Source organism: Leptosomus discolor, chromosome 23 (genome assembly GCF_034619465.1).
Source record: "Leptosomus discolor isolate bLepDis1 chromosome 23, bLepDis1.hap2, whole genome shotgun sequence".
NCBI classification, from domain to species: domain Eukaryota; kingdom Metazoa; phylum Chordata; class Aves; order Leptosomiformes; family Leptosomidae; genus Leptosomus; species Leptosomus discolor.
In genome coordinates, this window is record NC_141413.1 from 3701814 (window position 1) to 3714293 (window position 12480).

General features: G+C 46.6%; 1 protein-coding gene across 8 annotated transcripts in view; it reads left to right on the forward strand.

Annotated features, from left to right (window-relative positions):
• Positions 1-12480, forward strand: part of AAK1 (AP2 associated kinase 1) — an 81388-nt gene that overhangs the window by 14918 nt on the left and 53990 nt on the right. For all 8 annotated transcript variants that reach the window (XM_086477286.1, XM_086477281.1, XM_086477284.1 and 5 more), the window contains exon 2: positions 11944-12062. In XM_086477286.1, coding sequence (XP_086333412.1) covers positions 11944-12062 — 119 coding nt within the window. The remainder of the gene's footprint in view (positions 1-11943; positions 12063-12480) is intronic.

A 12480-nucleotide genomic window follows, 5' to 3' on the forward strand; every position in this document is an offset into this window, starting at 1 on the left:
CTTGACGGTGAATAATCTTTGCTTATATGGATATGAAATAACATGTAAATACCCTAATGTAACCAGAGGATTATGGAATTGGGTGGGAGAGTGAGTCATAGGCATTTAATTAAATCCCAAACCCCAAGTGTCATGATGAATGCTCCAACATGGAGTAATAAAACAACAAAATACAAACACAAAGGAGAACATTAGTACAACCACCGCTGCTTCAAGTCTTTTTAGTCTTTTTGTGCTAGGTAATCTGGAAAAGGCACTCTGGAGAGCACACCTCCAGCCGTGCAGGAGGTCGTGGAGAAAAGACCGGCAGTAGCTTGTTGATGGCTGTGGCACGTAGGGTAAGAATCTGGGGTTGAAATCGAGTCAGTGAGGAATTCGGTGAGACTTCCTGAGGGTAAGGGTAACGCTGCCCCAGGTACAAACCTTAGCTCAAGAGCATGTGGGGAATGTGTCAGCAGAGTAGTTAAAGGACAGGTTAGACAGACGCGTCAGGAGTGGCTGTGGGCATTGTCAGGCCTGGCTGTAAGCGAGAGGCTGAGTCAGGTGAAATCCTGTGCCAGACAGTGACGCAGTGACACAGGGCCACGCTTTTCCAGTGGGGCAGTCCTGTGTTGCGCACCAGCATCCTACTGCAATTTGGAGCGGGTGAAATCAGGCTGGAGAAAGCCTCCCTCTGTCTGTTAATCTTGTCATCCTCAACCTACCTCCATTCGACTTCCCTGGGGCAAGAATAAAATCCTCTTTTTTTTTGATGCAGATTTTGTACGTTATCCATAAAGCTATAAAACCACTGAGGGGAGAAGGAGAGAGGTTCGAAGGCCCAAAGCGCTCGCCTTTTGGGATGCTGCTTAGGTGGAGATGACCACGAAAAAGGAAGAAGATACTGGAGGCCATGCTAGTGATCCTGCAGTTGTCTGTTTGGCTGCAGTGAGTCTGGTGTCTTCGCTCAGGGGAAACTGAAGTGCCCCTTTGCTTGCAGGCTCTATAGTAGCAGACTACCTCCCACTGCCTTCTAAAAAAGCTGAGGGTGTAGGAAATGCTGTTTGACTGTATCGGTGATTAATCTTTCACCAGACCAAAGCAAGCTTGTGAGTAACAGTTCTAATGTTCACTTTTAAGACTGGATTCTTGGCAACAGTTGGGGCCCTTTGTCATACCTGGCAGTACTGGGAAACTTCTAAAAAATGTGTTTTCTCGATGGTAATAAGTTGTGCCGTACCCAGAATGTACTGAGGGGTTTCTGGGTGAACCTGCAGTCCTGTCCTGTGAGGATGACTTGCTGCTATTTCTCACGATGGGATGCTGCGGTTTGAGGGGTCTTTTCTGGACTTGCCCTGGTTGGACACCTAAAGGTGCCCTTCCAGCACAAATTTGCTTGCTGGAGACAGCCTGCAGAGCTCACGTCTGCGAAGCAGAGCTCAGGGACACGAGCTGTGTAATCGGGGCCTTTGCTTCATACTGCTGCTAGGAGCAGTATGTTGTCATGTTGACCCATGTGTTCTTTGGCCAGGTTCTTGATTTTTTTGCCTTTTTTTTGTTAATCGCAGGTTTTCCTACCCTAGTAGCATCCTTTTTAAGACTGTGACTTACAGAACAGAGGATATTTGCAAATTGCTTGTGTTTCTCACAATCTCCATCTCCAGGAAGGTGGGAGCAGAGATAACATCCCAGGTTGAACTCAGTAGATCATAGATTGTACCAGTGTTGTCTTTACTTTCTTTGTTATGGCTGTGATCTTGGATGTTACAGCACTATCACAGTCTGCCTCATTACTGTGGCTTCTTAATTAAATCTTGAACCGTTTTAAAAACAAATCCTGAGGGAGTTGTATTTTTCTTTCAAGGTGTTATCTGACGTCCCTGTCTAAAGGTGGTGTAGATGCTTCATAAAGCGGGAAAAACGATGTGCAGTGATCCTGACCATTCCAATTCCTTGTTATGTATCAAAGCAGAACGCTTCACAACACTGATCCCAGTTTGTGGGTGCATTTGGTAATGAGAAGGGGTAATATTGGAACAGAAGGCTTATTTTGGAGTGAAATATCCTGCCCTGGAAGCAGAGCTCAGAAGCGATGGAGAAGTTGCATCAAAGGGGGAAAAATGGGATTTGAAATGGTGCGGGTTTTAGAGGTATGCTGCAGGAGTACCCTCCTGCTGGGCAGTGGAAGAATGGAATAAAAGATAGCAGAAAGAATATATTAGTGTGGATTAATACCAACAAAAACAGGACTATAATCCTAATGCCGTTCGTAGTTGACCAGTGACCTATAATTAAAGAGCCCATATTAGAGTTAACCAGCAAATATTTGCCTGTGTGGAGGGTAACACAAGATCTTCACACGAGAGACCTGACCAGTAAGGGACTGTTGCCCTTTGCTTTTATCCCCGTTATCGCTGTATTCTTGGGACCATGTGGTGCTTTTTATAGGAGCTGCGGGGTGAGCCTCCTCTTGACAGCGAGACTCCCGTTGTGATGCACAGCAACCCTTTCTGGCAGTAACGGGCAGTTTTTCTGAAGGTCTCTGCAGCTCAGCAGCCCCAGTGTGGTCTAAGGAAAGAATCCCAGGGCACCTTGGTGGTTTTCCCTGTCCTGCAGATGAGTCATTTCCATCTGCATCCTTGGTTTATAGCGGGGGAGAACCGAGACTGGGTTATTCTTTGTTGAAAAGTGGCACTAAGAGCTGTAGGAGAGCAGAACTGGCACATCTGAGTGCTTTTCCCTGATGTGCTTGCAGAGCTTGATGCTAACCTTAGCTGAACTTGGCTGTTGTCTAAAATAATTACAGATTATTGTATTGCTTAACTCTGCCCAAAGTGTTTTTCTTGGCCTTTTTTCTTTGTGGGCAAGGGTAAGTGACTCCAAAGTTGAGGTTTGCTGAAGCGGTCTCTGTCCCTAGAAAAGACTCCCCAATGCTTTGGTTCTTTATGATTAAAACCCATATCATAGAATAGTTTGGGGTGGGAGGAATGACTATTGTGTATACACAACTAGGGAAAAGCTTCTTTTTGTTAAATGACTGTGTGTTATGCCAGCTAGAGGCGTCAGAGGGGCAGGAAGGCTTTCTCAGTACAGCAGCAGAGAGAAAATGGTTCTGGTGTTGCCAGGTGATGATGTCCAGTGACGGGCAATGTGCAGCATCTGTCAGCTGGTTGGGGCTACGGCTGTGTGAAAATAAGTGCCGGGAACTACGTTTGAGTAAAGCTTTGGGAATGGTGAGCTGAGACACCCTGTGCAGGGGAGTTGATAAGATTTTCCTGTAACTGGATTCACAGCATCCTGACTTGGGCAGGAGGGGGGGGGGGGAAATAAAAGAGGCAGTGAGCCTGGCCCTTGTACTTAGGAAAGTAAATGCTAAGGAAGTTCTTCTGGCTTGTGAGATAAGGCAAAATATGACATAATTCTTGATGGATAAGAATTGGTAAGTGTTCAGATTGTGCAAATGAGGAGTGGCTTTGTGCCTGGTTCGGCAAAGCACTTAAAATTAAGTGCTTGCTAGCACAATCGGAGCTTAAAATGCCTTGCTGGCTGTCCCTGGAGGCAAAATATTCCGAGGGCAGTTGTTGGGGATATCTGAAAAGCACTTGGCTGTCCCCTCAGCTTCAGTACTAAAGCACGGTGGGCTGTCTGGCACACAGAGCTTTGAGGTGGACGAGGTAGAGCTAAGGCACAGAAAGCTGGAAACAATTCAGTGGAAAACCACATGCATTGTTTGTCCAGCTCAGAAAAGAATTTCACCCCTGATGAATAAAGTTATTAGTGGCATCCAGAACGTTTATCAGGAGCTGTGGTAATTCCAGATATTGTTAATTTGTTTGTAGAAGGGTGATGGAGAAAATCCAAAACGAAGCAGTGATATTTTTATTATTTTTGCTTTGAAGTGTGAATTGGTGATTTGAGAGTTGGCTCTTTCAAGCCCAATGATTTGAGTAACTTGACTGAAAAGAAAGGCGATTCCTCCCCCTCAAACCTGACTGCTTTTGGGTCATCCGACATAGCCTTGGAAAAAAATGAGGGCGGTGATCTAAGACAAAACTTGAAAATGTTTGCAGAGGGACGACACATCCATGCGGTGGAGATGTTTTTGTAGCTGTTATTGCAGAGCTCAAACATGCAGCTGGGAGATCATCACGCTACATGTCTCATTTGCTCCTGTGCAAACAGCATTTAACATCTCTGGGGACATACTTTCAGCGTGGATTTTAGAAGGAGGTGTTCTGCCCGACTGTGTTTGGATGAAGCTATTCCTGTTTGGTTAGCGTACCTGCTGCCTCTTGTAGGGGGTGGTGGACAGCATGGCAGGGTGATGCAGAAAACGCAGTATGTTTTGGGAACACTAATGGCCTGTGAAAAGGCCTTTGGTCCTGCGGATCCCGTGAAATCTAACTTGCTTTGCTCTGTGTGTGCAGGGCAGAGTCCAGCCGGTTGTCCTGTGGGCTGTGATTAACTTGGGTGAAGCGGTCTGTTGAGCTGGTGCTTCAAGCGCTCTCTGGCTGTGGTTGAACTTGCTTTATTTTGGCTCAGCATGAGCAAAACAGCCTTGTTGTGGGGACCCGTTGTCTGGCAGGCACAAAACCTGCCTGCAGTAATACCTTGTTTTCTTCTCCGCTGTTTAAGTAGTTATCCGATAGCGTGCGCTTGGAGGTCTGAAGCAGGACTGAAACGCAGCTCCAACAGCCGAGTGAGCGGTTGCCTGTGAAGATACAGTAATGGTGTTCGTAGGAAGGGAGTTCTCAGGACAGGCTGTTTCTGATGGTTTCCACCACCACCACCACCGACGGTGCTGTCCCAGAAGGACAGCGTGGGTCTGTTTCTCCAGGAGACCCCATGCCGGAGGGCAGTTGTGCCCATCAAGGGTGAGGTGTGCAGTGGGGTAAGGTGTGCGGTGTTCAGCGTAGAGTTCCTCTGCTGTAGCCGCACTTACAGAGCTTGGCTGATTTCTGGGGTCACCAGTGAAAGGCAGCGCTGGAAGAGCTTGTCACAAAAGGGTGATGGAAGGAGCAACCTGTTTCTCTGTAAACTTCCTCCCCGCAGTGTTAGTTAGTGCAGCTTGCTCGAAGTAGCATCTTGTGCTCGTTTGCAGATCGGCGTGGCTGGCTTGCTGGTTGCAAGAGGATTCCAGGCTTGCAGTACACATGGAGCACTGAAATGCAGCAGAGTGCTATCTGCTTACCTTGTGAGGAGCTAAGAGAGGGGATCACATGCAGCTTTGGGCGGCTGGTTTTACCTGGTTTAGAAGTGCTTGCCTGTCTGTGAAGAGTTCTGCATCCTGCTGAAATTACAGAAGGGCTGAAAATACAACTACCAGCGCTGGAAACTGCCCAGTGCATTGACACAAACCTGCACAAAAATTGCTCTGGCATCTGTATTGACTGGAATTAACTTTCCTTTTTTTTTTTTCCTCAGCTTATCCTAAAACCAGTTAGCAAGAACAACAGTCAGGCCAGAAGAGTGTAGCAAGATAACCATGTCCCCATGCTGTTGTAGAGGTCGATGCAGGCCTAAGTGCAAAAGGCACCGATGTTTCCCAAGAGACAGTTGCTGGCTCTAAGCTGACAGTGATTGCAATACTGACTGCAAGCTCCCTGTTCAACAATGTTAATATGTCTTAAGGATGAGCATATAAATAGCCTCCTAGTCTTAGAATGAGGGTGGTATTTTAGCTTCTGCTGGCTTGTATGGCAAAGGAGTTGAATTTCCTTCAGAACTTTAAATCACAGGCACTTGTTTACAAATGCAAGGAAGAACTGTCTCCTGAGCTGACTCTCAGGCTTAGTTCTTGCTTCTCTCCCTTCTGGTGCTTGCAAAGCCTCTGGATTTATTTGCTCTATTGCATCTGAAGCCCAGACTGGTGTCTTGCCTTTTGCTTTGGAAAAAAGGCTCTACCAGCAAAGACGTGAGGATGTTCCTGGTGCCTGGATTATTTTGCTTCTGAGCTCTGCCTTGTGTGTGACCCAGCCTCCCTGGCCACGTGTGGCACAGCTATCTAACTTCACCTGAGGCAGTGGAGGCTCTTGAGCTGACCTTGGTTGCCTTGGAGTTGCACAAATCCTGGCATGTCTGGCTGTGGTGTTGGAGCTGGCATAGTGCATTGGAGCTGGCGTAGTGCATTAGAGCTGGCAGTTCCTGGCCGTTGGAGGGGTTGTCTTGCTTTGCTCTTCACTGAAAATAGAAGTAAATGGCCCTGTAATGTGCATCTGGCAGTGCTTCATAATAATTGCTTGTCAATTTGTCTTTGATCTATTTCCTTTCAACTTTGCCCAGATTTAGCAAAGTTGGGAGTTGGATTGGAATGACGAGGGAGAAATTGGTTGTGGTCTGAGGCTCCGGAAGCTGAAAGTAGTCCTTGAGGCTGACGAGGTGGTGAAGTTGTAGACATGTAGTGTGCAAGGAGGAAGGGTTAACCGGTGGGGAGAAGCTCTCAACAAGGTAGTTAAAAGCTAAAGAAAGTGTATTAATTTCAGCACGATGCTGTGAAAACCCATCAGAGTTCAGATGAGTGCTGGGTGACTTGTCTAAGCAAAACCTGCTTGTTCAGTGCAGCGGGGACCAGGCAGACAGCGAGAGCCGGGCCGCACCCGTCCTTACTGCTGCAACCCATAAAGACACCCATCGGCTTCTGCGAACAGGCCCCTCTTCCACCGCTAATGCTGCGTGGTAGGTGAAAGAAAACTCTGAAATCCATTAGAAGGCCTTCGTTAGGCAGGGTTGGCTGCAGTCCAGGTGCTTGATGGCTTGGTCCCTTCCTGGGCTGTGCTGAACAGCATCGCTGTTCTGGGCTGTCTGATGCTGCCAAGTGAGAATTTCAGCCTTCTGTTGGGTCCTCCTTCCCTTCCTCTCCGTCACACCTTGCTGAAAAAGGTGGACTGTGCTTGCTGTCTGCTGCTTACCAACAAAGTTGCTGCTTTTGAGGAAGCTGTAGGAGCACAGGTCCTTCTGGAACCGCACTTTCAACGTGAATCTGAAGTATTTGCCACAGTTGCCAAGAAAAAGGTCTCAAGTGCTTCAAAATGCTTGAGTGTCGTAGCTGATAACCTACTTCTGCACCTTAACCCCTAACCTTAAAATGATGATGTAGTGTTACTGTTAACCTCTTTTTGCAATGCAGTGGTTTTGGGCAAGTGCTGTTTTCTTTAGCAGCATGTGTGGTGCATGAGCAGTTAGTGATAAACGTGTGAGGGACTTGGGAGGTGAGGGATAGACCAAAGCTCCAAAATCATCTCTTATGCACGAGTCTTCAGAGGAAATCTCTCCAGGTCTAGGTACAGACCACTGAAGGCATCCCTGTCATTTCCAGACATGCAGATACACAGCGGTTGTTGCATGAGAAGCTTCTAAGCAGATCCACCCATAGCTCTGACCTTGGCCTGGAAAGACCTGCAGCCCGAAACGCTCCTGGAAGGAGCAGGATTCCTCTGGTGGCTGATTTGCTCTGGCACATGGATGTGATCGAGCCCCGTTTCTGTACATACGTGTGCAGTGCGTGAAAGCCGGTGGCCTGATTTCTCTGCCCTGTCTGTGCACCTGCCGCTTCCTTTGGGAGCCAGTTTGCAGGGGCAGGTTCTCGGTATTCTTAAAACTGGCCGGTATGTCCTGCTAATGGACCTGGATTTTGTGTTGCTAGAGCCATTTGTGTATCAGGAGTGTGGGAAGAAGCTGCTATTCTTTCCCTGTCCCTTTCCTCTTCCCTGATCCTCCTGCTGTTTCACTGGGTGTTTCACAGTCCTGTTCTCTGCGTGCAAGACGGGGAGTGCTGAAGCCAATTAGCAGTGGATAATAAATGCAGAGAAATTAAAATTAAGGTGGTATTTTTCACACCTTTTCTGATTGAAATGTGAAATGACTCCCTCGGGGAAGTTGGACGCTCTTGATTATGTTGTGTCTTTTTGGACTAAATCCTGGCTATAGTCAAAACCTGAGCTCAGTAAACTGTCGTTTGGAAGGATATGGTGATCTGGAAGGATATGGCGATCTGTTTTAGCTGAGGCATCGGAACAGATGACGTATTAGTCATTTAGAAAGCAAAGATTTGCACCCTCTCTCAAATGGATGCGGATCATCAAATTTTGCTTCTCTGATGGCAAAGTCGCTTATGCTAGATTGCTGTGTAAAAATTGCTGTATGTACTCTTATTAAATCAATACTTGTTTTCTCTGGGGAGAAGCGTGCTGCTTTTACTAGCAGCCAAATTGTCATGCTTTAATCTGCAGTCAGTGGGAGTTTAATAATAAAGTAACCAAATTGGTAGGTGTATTTGCAGACAAAATAAGTTCAATGATTCTGCACAGCTTCCGTGTGTGGTGTCGTCAGCTGGAGTTTGCAGGAGTTAAAGGTAAGGGAGAGAAGGACACAAGGATGTAATTTTCCTACAACTTGAGTAAGTACTGTGACAGCTCTGCAAATGTTGCAGGCTTCCTCCTCCTTGAGCGCGCCTCCACCTGACATACTCGTCTCTCGCTGAAGATGCTCCGGGTCATATTTCTGTCAGGTCCCAATGTGTTGATGTTGCAGTCCTGTATCAGAAAGCACTGAGTTAATGGTTATTTTTTTTTTCTTTAGATTCTACATGTCTTTTTTCTTGGAGCTCTCAGGATGGTTTAGCCATGCTGTCCGTTGCATAGACCGTAATTTTCTTTGCCAGTTGGCCCTGGTTGCTTGTAAGCGGAGCAGCATCATGTACCTGTTCTAGCGAGGGTGCTCCAGGAGTGACTTCGTTAATCAGCACAGGGTCCAGGCTGGAGGAAAGGTACCTTGCCCAAAACTTTGCTAATGAGACATTAGCAGTTGGTCTGAAGAGGCGCCAGTCCCACTTCAAGATTTAGAAGAAGGAAGTCCTTGAATTTAGTGGATCTGCCTTTTTTTTTTTTTTTTTAAAGCTGAATTGATCTATTTTTGCTGCTCAGCTCGTGTTTCTTTCTGCTGAGCGTAGCGCTGTAAACAGAGATACGATATGCTGCTGGCCTCCGGGCCTGGCGGGAGGCGTGGTGAGGAGGGGAGGCTTCTGGTGGGCAACTTCTGACATTCGCATTTGGGGGGAAAAAAAAAAAGTTTTTGTGCATCCCAAAAAGTTTTGATGATGACTGAGACTCTAATTAAAAAAACCAACCAAACAAACAAAAAAGGTTTTGTTTTGTTTTGTTTTTCTTTAATGTTTTCTTTAGATTTTATCTGCTGTCCATGGAAATGAAAAAATAAGTCCAAACCTAATCTCTCCAATGATTTTAAAACTCATAATGTGTTGAGAAAGTAGGGATTGGGGAAGTTGTGCTGATTATGGGTCCCTGATTTCTTACTGGCTCCGTTGTGGGTTATAAGGGCCGGGGGGGGGGTGTGTGAAATCAGTAACGTGCTGTCTTGCTTTTTTTCAACACAGACATCCTTTGGGCTAAAGATAGCCCAGCGGGGCGTGCAGATTTGTTCCCCAGAAATGAGACCAATGTGGCTAGGGTAGAACAATAAGGCTACTGCTGTGGGTTTAGGAGTTCTTAAAAATTACTTGTAATTTGAGATCCTCAACTTGAAACAGCTTAAGGGAGAGAGTCGGGGTTATTTTTGTGTCTGAATTTGAGCACTATGAAGAAATGAGGCCCTCCAGAACTAGACAAGGGTTTTAAAACCCTCTCTGGCAGGAGTGAGCAGCATCCCAGGGCCGTGTCCCATTTTTCCGAGTTTGAATATCCATTTTGCAGCCTGGTTTTAGTTTTTTAAGACCTTTAACTGAAGTCTTGACACCTTTTTCTTCTTCACCACCCCCACCCCCCCCCCCCCCCCCCCCCCCCTTCTTTCCATTGCATCTTTTTGCGGCTTCTCTGGGGCTGCTATCGGTTAGTTCTGCTCCTAAAAGTCAGTGGGGCTTCCTTGGAAAACCTGGTCCAGTTCCTATGGCAAACTGTGATGTGTAAAACCAAGGGTTTTGCACGCTAAGAGGTATTTTTTTCCTTTAACAGCTCTGGTGCAGATAGGCATGTTACATGCATGTGTTGGAAGATGGGCTGTAATGGGTGCCATAAAAGCTGTTTGATGACAAATGGGGAGGCTCATACTTTGAACACAGCAGTGTTGTCTGGTCACTTGCTCTTTTTCAATCTTTTCTTTGTAAAAATAAATCACAGAGTTACAGAATCACAGAATGTCAGGGGTTGGAAGGGACCTGGAAAGATCACCCAGTCCAACCCCCCTGCCAGAGCAGGACCACCCAGAGCAGGTCACACAGGAACGCGTTCAGGTGGGTTTTGAATGTCTCCAGAGAAGGAGACTCCGCCACCTCTCTGGGCAGCCTGTTCCAGGGCTCTGCCACCTTCAGAGTAAGGAAGATTTTCCTTATGTTCATGTGGAACCTCCTGTGCTCCAGCTTGCACCCATTGCCCCTTGTCCTGTCACTGGCCATCACCAAGAACAGCCCAGCTCCATCCTCCTGACACTCGCCCTTTACGTATTTATAACCATTGATGAGGTCACCCCTCAGTCTCCTCTTCTCCAAGCTCAAGAGACCCTCATGAGGGAGATGTTCCACCTACTCCATCATCTTCGTGGCTCTGCGCTGGACTCTTCCCAGCAGTTCCCTGTCCCTCTGGAACTGAGGGGCCCAGAACTGGACACAATAGGCCTTTTGGCTGTGGTGTTTGATTTGTTAACAGCCTGTGAGCACCAGTTGTTGCAAGACTGGCGTTGTCAAATGCGACCTATTTTAACCCTAAATATTACCCCAATGTGGCTGTCTTGCTTGTCACATTTTACAGGACGGGGAGGAACTCATTTAAGTGCCAAATAACCATTAGTAATAATTACCTACAAACTTGTCAAGTGTAACTGTGCATGTATTGTTGACCTGGTGGTTTCTCCCAGCTTGTAAAGAATGGGATCCACCAAAGGGCTCACACTTTTAAAATGAGAATTCTTTGGGATGTGACTAGCTTTTTATGGTGTGTAACTACAGCTCTTGGCGTTGTGGGACTTCTGAAGGCTGTGACGGCACTGAATGATAACTTACTATTGAGCTGATGCTTTAGAAATCCTTAAGCACAAGAGAAATAAGTGCTGTAATGTAAGGTAACAGAGCAAATGAAGTGCTGTCAGGCTGTGGCATCGACAGTGTCATCGTGCTTCCCTTTTTGCCATTGTGCAGCACTTCTTGGCTACTTGGATCCGTGCAACTCTTTGTTCTGATCCATTCTGATCTCTGGCAGCCAGGTGTGAGACTTCGATGCCTGTGTGCCTTCATCCTCAATCAGCTTCCTATTTCTGTCCGGGACTACAAATGTAAATCCCGTATGTTTTGATGCAAAAGGCTTTCATCCTAAACGAGCCAAGTATGTCCTGGGAGTCCTGACTTTACTAATAGCAACAACCACAAAACGGATTGTGGGTTTTTTGGGGTTTGTTTTTCTTTGTCTTCTGTCCTTTTTTAAAAGCACCGACATCAAACCATGTGTGGGAGATGGGTTTCTTCTGCTCCTTTCACAAATCAGCTTTGTAATGTAACTTAGATGCTTCAAAAGTTGGAAAGCCTTTTGAGTTTAGGCCTTTAGTAACTCAGTGGGTGATCTGTAGCTCTGATTTCTGTCCAAGGCAATGTTGCTGTTTGTACTTCAGCTTTCTTCTTCAAAATGGAAATTAATGGAGCACTGAAGGACTGCCTGGCAGGACAAGTAACCGGTGTAATTGCTTGTTTTTATGGAGATGTTAAATGTTAACTTCGCTTCCATTAACTGCGGATTTGCCCCCTTGGATTCCTTTTAGTTCCCAGAAATAACTCTCTAGGTGGAGCTGGAAGCTCTGGGGCTAAGGACGTGGAAGGGGCGCGCCCACCATGGCTCTGCTGGTAGCTGCTGAGTGCCCTTCCTCTTCTGGCTGTACTCTGAAGGCAGATGGAGGCAGGGACAGGTCGGAAGCAAGGACCAAGAGGGTTCTTTGTTAATGAACAGGATGATTTTGTCTCTTCTCCAGGTGGATTTGCAATAGTGTTTCTTGTGAGGACTAACAATGGGATGAAATGTGCCCTGAAGCGGATGTACGTCAATAACGAGTACGACTTGCAAGTCTGCAAAAGAGAAATCCAGATCATGGTAAGTCACCGCTTTGTATTGGGGTCCCAGACTGGGAGTGGAATTGTGTGAGACCCTGGGCACCTTCTGCCTGTGATCTGCGTAGCATCATGTAGAAAACTGTGGGTTTTCTGTAGTGAAACTGTCTTTCTTTTGGGAAGACCTAACTCCTGGAGTTACGCGACTATATGAAAATCTCGTGTGGAATGACTTAAAATGTAAATAGTTTCAGTGGACAAGAAAAACATGGGAGCTGAAAAAGCAGAGGGAATCTCGGGAAAATGAGGGGAGTAAGAACTCCTGTGTCAACCCACGACTTAATAGGAAAGGGAAGAGCTGAAGAGGTGAGCATCCTTGGTGTGTTAGACTTCAAAGTCTAACCGTCTCCAGGGCTAAAGTCTTAAGCCTTTTAGACTTCATCAGAACAGGCTGGTGATTC